Source organism: Pristiophorus japonicus, chromosome 1 (assembly GCF_044704955.1).
Source record: "Pristiophorus japonicus isolate sPriJap1 chromosome 1, sPriJap1.hap1, whole genome shotgun sequence".
In the NCBI taxonomy this organism is placed as follows: Eukaryota; Metazoa; Chordata; class Chondrichthyes; family Pristiophoridae; genus Pristiophorus; species Pristiophorus japonicus.
This window is the reverse complement of record NC_091977.1, coordinates 198,215,892-198,223,455: the sequence shown is the minus strand read 5'-3', so window position 1 is coordinate 198,223,455 and position 7,564 is coordinate 198,215,892. Positions and strand designations below refer to the sequence as shown.

At 49.6% G+C, this 7,564-nt stretch overlaps 1 protein-coding gene across 1 annotated transcript in view; it reads left to right on the top strand.

Annotated features, from left to right (window-relative positions):
- The first annotated feature begins 1,496 nt into the window (after positions 1-1,496).
- gfm2 (GTP dependent ribosome recycling factor mitochondrial 2) overlaps positions 1,497-7,564 on the top strand; it is a 38,544-nt gene continuing 32,476 nt past the window's right edge. The window contains exon 1 of the mRNA XM_070868442.1: positions 1,497-1,639. Within this exon, the coding sequence (XP_070724543.1) occupies positions 1,584-1,639 (56 nt within the window). The 5' untranslated portion in view covers positions 1,497-1,583. The remainder of the gene's footprint in view (positions 1,640-7,564) is intronic.

Genomic DNA, 7,564 nt, shown 5'->3' with positions numbered 1-7,564 from the left:
CTCTTCCCCCTCCCCTCTTCCCCCCCTCCCCTCTCCCCCCCTCCCCTCTTCCCCCCCCCCCCCGCCCCTCATCCCCCCCATCCCCCTCTCCCCTCCCTCCCTCTCCCCCCCCTCCCCTCTCCCCCCCTCCCCCTCTTCCCCCCTCCTGCCCCCGCCTTCCCCCCCCTCCCCGACGTCCCCCCTCCCCTCTTCCCCCCCTCCCTCTTCCCCCCCTCCCCCCTTCCCCCCCCTCCCCTCTTCCCCCCCTCCCCCTCTTCCCCCCTCCCCTCTTCCCCCCCTCCCCTCTCCCCCTCCCCTCTTCCCCCCTCCCCTCTTCCCCCCTCCCCTCTTCCCCCCTCCCCTCTTCCCCCCTCCCCTCTTCCCCCCTCCCTCTTCCCCCCTCCCCTCTTCCCCCCCTCCCCATTCCCCTCTTCCCCCCTCCCCTCTTCCCCCCCTCCCTCTTTCCTTCCCCCTCCCCCCTTCCCCTCCCCTCTTCCCCTCCCCTCTTCCCCTCCCCCTCTTCCCCCTCCCCTCTTACCCCTCCCATCTTACTACCCCTCCCCTCTTACCCCCCTCCCCTCTTACCCCCCTCCCCTCTTACCCCCCCTCCTCTCTTACCCCCCCTCTCTCTTCCCCCCTCCTCTCTTCCCCCCTCCTCTTCTCCCCTCCCCTCTTCCCCCCCTCTTCCCTTCCCCCTCCCCTCCCCTCTCTACCCCCCTCCCCCTCTCTTCCCTCGCCTCTCCCTCTCTTCTCCCCCCTACCTCCCCTCTTCCCCCCTCCTCTCCCCTCTTCCCCCCCCCTCCTCCTCCCCCTCCCCACCTCTTTCCCCCCCCCCCCACCCCCCTCACTGTCAGAAACAGAGAGAGGCAGAGAGAGAGAGAGACACTGTGGGTGGGGGGGGGCTGTCCCAGCACGCTGTTGGAAGGCACCCGGTGCTGCAGTCGGTGAGTAGAAACTTAATTTTTTATCAATTGATTGATTTTTAAATTTTAAAAATTTTTTTGATTGATTTATTTATCATTTATTATTATTGATGATGGTTCATTATTTGTAAAAGTGAAGTGTTTAATGTTTGTAAACCCCCGTTCTCTACGCCGGATTTATAAGTGTAGGCAAGGTTTTTCTGAGCGTACAAAAATCTACACTTACTCCATTCGAAGTTAGTTTGGAGTAAGTTTTCGCTGCCTAAACTTGCAAAACAGGTGTAAGTGGCTGGACGCACCCCCTTTTGGGAAAAAAAAAATCTGCTAAAAAATGGAACTATTCTAACTCACTAGAACTGGAGCAAACTAAATGCCGAGAATTGCAATTTCTAAGATGCTCCATTCTAAACTAGTTGCTCCAAAAAAATAGGAGCAACTCAGGCCGAAACTTGAGCCCAGTATGATGTACAGTTATCTAGAAATACCAGTATTGTATCATGACCCTATCAGTTAAGTAAACTTGAAAATTGAAAGTAAAATGACATGACATAAACAAAAATAAACTGACCCTGGATGTTTTGAATGCAGTTAAATGCAGCAATCCGCCGAGTCACGTTAGCACAAACAGCAGTGCCAGTTTTGTGTGGAAGTGCACTGAAGAATAAGGGTGTGCAGCTATTAATGGATGCCATCACGATGTATCTACCAGCTCCAAATGAATGCCAACGTGACTTTATGTGAGTATTTGAATTTCAGGAATGATGGTACAACAACTTATCCAGTGCATAAACAAACAAAAACTGACAGTTAAAGAAGGAGATGCTACTATTATATTAGGGTGACTAAAAGCTTGGTGAAATAGGTAAGTTTTAAAGGGGTCTTAAAGGAGGAGAGAGAGATGGAGAGGCGGAAAGGATTAGGGGGGAATTAAAAATCATAAGGTCTGGACAGCTGATGACACGGCCACCAATGGTGAGGCGAAGGGAGTGGCAGGATGCGTAAGAAGACTGTTGGAGGAGCACAGAGCTGTCGGAGGGTTGTAGGGCTAGTGGAGGTTACAGAGACAGGGAGGGGTAAGGCCGTGAAGGAGGCAGTGTAGGTCAGCGAGTAGAGGGGTGATGGGTGAGCAGGTCTTGGTGCGGGATAGGATATGTGCAGATATGGAAGGTGGAAGATTGGAGGTAGGATAGGAGATCATTGGAATTGTCGAGTCTGGAGGTGACAAAAGCATGAATGAGGGTTTCAGCAGCAGACTGGCAAAGGGAAGAGTGAAAACATGTGATATTAGGGAGGTGGAAGTAGGCAGTCTTTGTGATGGAGAGGATATGGGATCGGAAGCTCAGCTGTTGGTCAAATAGAATGGCAAGGTTGAGAATACTCTGGTTCAGCCTAAGGCCTGAATGCACACATTGACTGTAAATAAAGCTTATTTCTTTCGGAAAAAAAGAAAGGGAATGAAATCATTGGTGAGGAAATGGAGTTTATGGGTAGGGATTGGGGAGAGGAGAAAGCGGCAAAGACATTGGCTTTGCTCTTTCAAATGATTAACTTGAAATTGCCCCTCATTCAGTCAGACAAGCGGGCTCACAACACGGAGGCAGTGGAGAAGTCGAGAATTGTAGTGGAGAGATAGAGCTGGATTTCATTAGCGTACATGTGGAACCTGTCGTCATGTCTTCAAATGGTGACACCGAAGGCAGTGTGTGGATGAGGGAATTATTCTCCTGGCCGTCCTGAATCTTTTTAAGCCTCAATGTTACCCACAATGTGACAGGACCAAAACTGGACATAGCATTCTAAATGAAGCCTAACCAAGGCCTTGAACAAGAATAAAATGGTATATTTTGTTTTGTAATGGATGTTATTTGTTTTAGCTATAGCTGCAATGGGTACAAAGTTTGTGGTGGGGGCTGAAGATGATGGTTTTGGACTTAACAATGTTTAGCTGGATGACATGGCTTTTATAAGACTGGATGTTGGATAAGCAGTCTGACAACTCCGACAGTGGAGGGCTTGAGAGAGAGAGAAAAGGCGGCGATGTAGAGCTGGATATTATCAGCATTTCTATGGATGCTGACCTGATGTCTGGATGGTCTTGCCAAGGGGCAGCATGTAGATGAGAAAAAGGAGAGAGCCAAGTATAGATACTTGGAGGATTCTGGAGATAATGGTGCAGGGGTGTGAAGAGAAGCCATTGTTGGAAATTTACTGGTTACGATTAGTAAGAATGTATCCAAATGAGGACAGTCCCACTCATAGACAATGGAGAAAAAGCCTGGAGGAGGATGGTGCGGTTGAACATATCAAAGGCTTCAGAGAGATCGAGAAGGATAAAGAGAATTAGTCCAGAGAATGTCAGTTGTGTCTTTCATTCGGGCTGTTTCAGTGCTGTGGCTGGGGGGGGAACCTGATTGGAGAGGTTCAAACAAGGAATTGCTGGAAAGATGGACATAGATTTGAGATGCGACAATCTGTTCAAGGACGTTGGAGATGGGGCAAGGACAGAGGGTTCGAGGATGGTTTTTTTGAGGGTTTTGAAGGCAGTTTTGAGAGGGACAGTACCTGAAGAGAGGGATCCATTTACAATTTCAGCTAGCTTGCAGGCCATGAAGGGTAGTTGAGTGGTCAGCAGTTTATTGACAATAGGGTTGAGACTACCTTTCACCATCACCACTGTGCTTGCTGACCTAATTGGCTCCCAGTTAATCAACGTCTCGATTTTAAAATTCTTATGCTTGTTTTCAAATCTCTCCATGGCCTCACCACTCCCTATCTCCTGTAATCTCCTCCAGCCCTACAACTCCCCTCGATATCTGTGCCCCTCTAATTCTGGCCTCTTGAGCATCCCTGAATTTAATCCCTCCACCATTGGCAGTCGTACCAAGGCTCTAAGCTCTGGAATTCCCACCCTAAACCTCTCTACTATTCTTTCCTCCTTTTAAGACATTCCTTAAAACCTACCTCTTTGAACAAGCTTTTGGTTATCTGCCCTAATATCTCCTTATGTAGCTTGGTGTCAAATTTTGTTTGAAGACACTCCTGTGAAGCACCTTGAGATATTTTACTAAGTTAAAGGCGCTATATAAATATAAGTTGTTGTTGAGAGAGAAGGGAGGTGGGTCCCATGGCCAAGGTGAGTTTGGAGAGAACATTAGGAGAGAAGCTAGAAAAAGATGGATGATCAGGAGTGCACCTTGGAGGAAGATTGGAGACCAAGGTTACACGCCATCAGGTTCAGCCAGGGTAATCTGCTGGGAAGGGGGTGAAATTGGACTAAGATGTCAAGTTTTTGACAGGAAACAAACAGCATGATTTTGATCTTGCTGATAAGTTGGAGAAAGTTCTACCAATCTAAGACCTGATGTTAGACAAGCAATCAAACAGTACAGTAGGAGTTTGGAGTTGGTAGTGAGGGAATGCTAAAGCTGGTGTCAACGTTATACATGTGAAAACTGGCTCCGTGAATGATGGCACCGAGGAGCAGCATGTAAACGAGGAACAGGGAAGGACCCAGGATGGAACATTGGGGCATGCCAGCACTATTCAGTAGGAGAGCCCTTGAGTGGTTGACACCTTTATAAAAAAAAAAATCTCCCTCTGGGGAAAATTGTTTCCATTCAGGCCTCTTCCTCTTGGAACAGCCAAGATCAGGAGCGCAGTCCTTTGCACTGAAAGCGAGCGGGCTATATAATGGGCTGCCAGTCCAATTTCTCATCTACGTGTTGCCCCTCGGCGGCATTATCCGAAAACACGTCAGGTTCCATATGTACACTGGCGACACCCGGTTCTATCTCACTGCCATCTCTCCTGATGCCTCCACTGTCTCTAAATTGTCAGACTGCTTGTCTGACATCCAGTTCCAGATGAGCAGAAATTTCCTCCAACTAAATATTGGGATGACCCAAACCATTGTCTGGTCACCACCGCAAGCTACATTTCCTAGCCACCAGTGACTCTATCCCTCTCCCTGGTCACTGTCTGAGGCTGAACCAGACTGTTTGCAACCTTGGTGTCCTTTGTAAGCCACCTATTTCCACCTCCGTAACATCACCCGTCTCTGCCCCTGCCTCAGCACATCTGCTGGTGAAACCCTCATTCATTCCTTTACCTCTGGACTTGACTTCCAATGCTCTCGTGGCTGGCCTCCCATCTTCCACCCTCTATATTAACTTGAGCTCATCCAAAATTCTTCTGCCTGTATCCCAAATCGCACTAAGCCCCATTCGGCCATCACCCTGTGCTTACTGACCTAGATTGACTCCCAGTTCATCAACGTCTTGATTTTAAAATTTTCATCCTTGTTTTCAAATCCTTCCATGGCCTCGCCACTCCATGTCTCTCCAGCTGCCTGGGCCCTAGGCTCTGGAATCCCCTCCCTAAGATTCTCCGCCTTTCTTCCTCTGTTTTCTCCTTTAAAACACTCCTTAAAACCTACCTCTTTGACCAAGCTTTTGGTTATCTGTCCTAATATCTCCTTATATCGTTCGTTGTCAATATTTTATTTGTTAACTGTCATTACTATTGGTACGATCTCAAGGTGTGCTACCAGAGGGCATAGCAGTGGGAGACTTGTAGGTTATCTGTGCAGGTGTGCCTGGCCTAGTATAAAAGGCAGGCCACCAGGTGTGATCCTCACACTGGAGTTAACTAATAAAGGACAAAGGTCACTACAGTTCAAGTACAACACACTGTCTCGTGGAGACATTGTTAGAGCATCTAAGGACACAACAACTGGCGACGAGATTACAAACTTTCACGCGGAAATGGCTCCCCTTGGTACGTTGCAGCAGTTTGCAGCTGGTGATGATTGGGACACCTTTGTGGAGAGGCTAGAAAACTTCTTCACAGCAAACGACCTGGCAGGAGACGACCCGGCCGCACTGGCTGATAAGCGCCGCACTATCCTGCTAACCAGTTGTGGGCCCAACATCTATGGCCTCGTCAGGGACTTGCTGGCACCAGAGGAGACAACGACCAAGTCGTACAAGGAGTTCATAACGCTGATCCATGAGCAACTCAAGCCCAAGGAGAGCATCCTCACAGCCAGACACTGGTTCTATACCCACCGAAGGCCAGGAAGTCACGAAGTACGCCGCAGACCTTGGGGCTGGCGGCACCATGCGAGTTCGGCACCCACCTCAACAAAGCACTGCGGGACATTTTTGTCATTGGAATTAGTCATGAGGGTCTTCTTCACAAGCTACTGTTGGCGGATACCACAGTCACACTGCAGAAGGCCATCTCTGTGAGCCAGTCATTCACGACCTTGACCTGCGGTTCTCGGCAGATGACTTGCCCTCAGGACTCAAACCCGGCAGGTACTGTGCACAGAGTTGCGCCGTTCAGGGACTAGACTGTAGAGCGTGAACCCTCTCAGGCAAGAGAAAACAGGCCTCCAAGTCCCTGAACTCAGAGTTCGTCGAGGGGGGCTAATCGAGTAGCACCATGCTGGCGTTGCGGAGGGAATCACAGAGCTCACCAGTGCCGTTTTAAAGACCATGTTTGCAAAGGTTGCAGCACAAAGGACCACCTCCAGCGAATGTATAAGAGAAATAGGACTCACTGAGGATTCCGCAGATGGCCATGAATCCAGCGTGGATTATGAATTGTTATACAGAGAGGCAGCCCAGCCCCACGGGAGGTACATAGCATGTTTACCTGCACCACCGAGTGCTCCCCGCTGAAGATGGAAGTCGAGATAGAGGGAAGTCCAGTCTTCATGAAAGTGGACAAGGGGGCGAGCCAGTCAGTGATGAATCAAGAAGCCTTTGAGAGGCCATGGGACAATCCAGCTGAATGACTCGAGTTGGCCCCGGTTCAGGCAAAGCTGCGCACTAAACCAATGAAATCATCCCAGTCGTTGATAATGTGAATGTAAAGGTACTCCATGATGGCGTGGTGCTCAAGTTACCTCTGTGGATTGTTGCAGGTGATGGACCAACGCTGCTCGGCAGAAGGTGGATGAAGAAGATCCATTGGAAGTGGGAAGATTGCATCACTCCAGTGATCGAAGCCCTCTGCGCTCAGAGGCAAAGCAAGCCCTCACCTGAGAGTGGATCCGCAGCGGAGAGCAGACCAACACGGCATCCGAGACACAGACTGCTCGGCACAACTGTGTGGAGACGATCCAGCTGAGACGACCCGAACGCACCTTCCAGGCTTCAGTGGCAGTACTCCGGAGAAAGAAAATTGGATCGAAAGGCGACTTCCCAGCGTTGGAGACAGAACCCGGGGAGAAGAGGATCACCGCAATCGATATCGTGGATGAAGGAAAGATGGCGCCCAAACCACGAGGTGATGCGCTGAAAACAAAGATGGCCGCGGCCAGACCACGAGATGTAGCGCTGATGGAGCAACACGTGGCACCAAACGGAGAAGCGGATTGGGATAAAGAAAGCAAGGCTATCTTAAAAGAGGCTTGCAACCCACGACAATTAAAGGGACATTTCCACACATTTAAGCAATGTAACAGTAATTGTAAGCTAGAGACAAAAGATGCAACAGATCATGTAAAATGTGTAACTGATAATCTGAATTCTGTACATGCAACCAGCGAGGAAAAGTCGTGCGATCGTGATCGGACCGCTAGCTTGTCCATCATAAGTAAGGAAAAACTGCGATGCAAGAGTCCCACTGCACGCAGCCAATGCAGTAGGCAGACA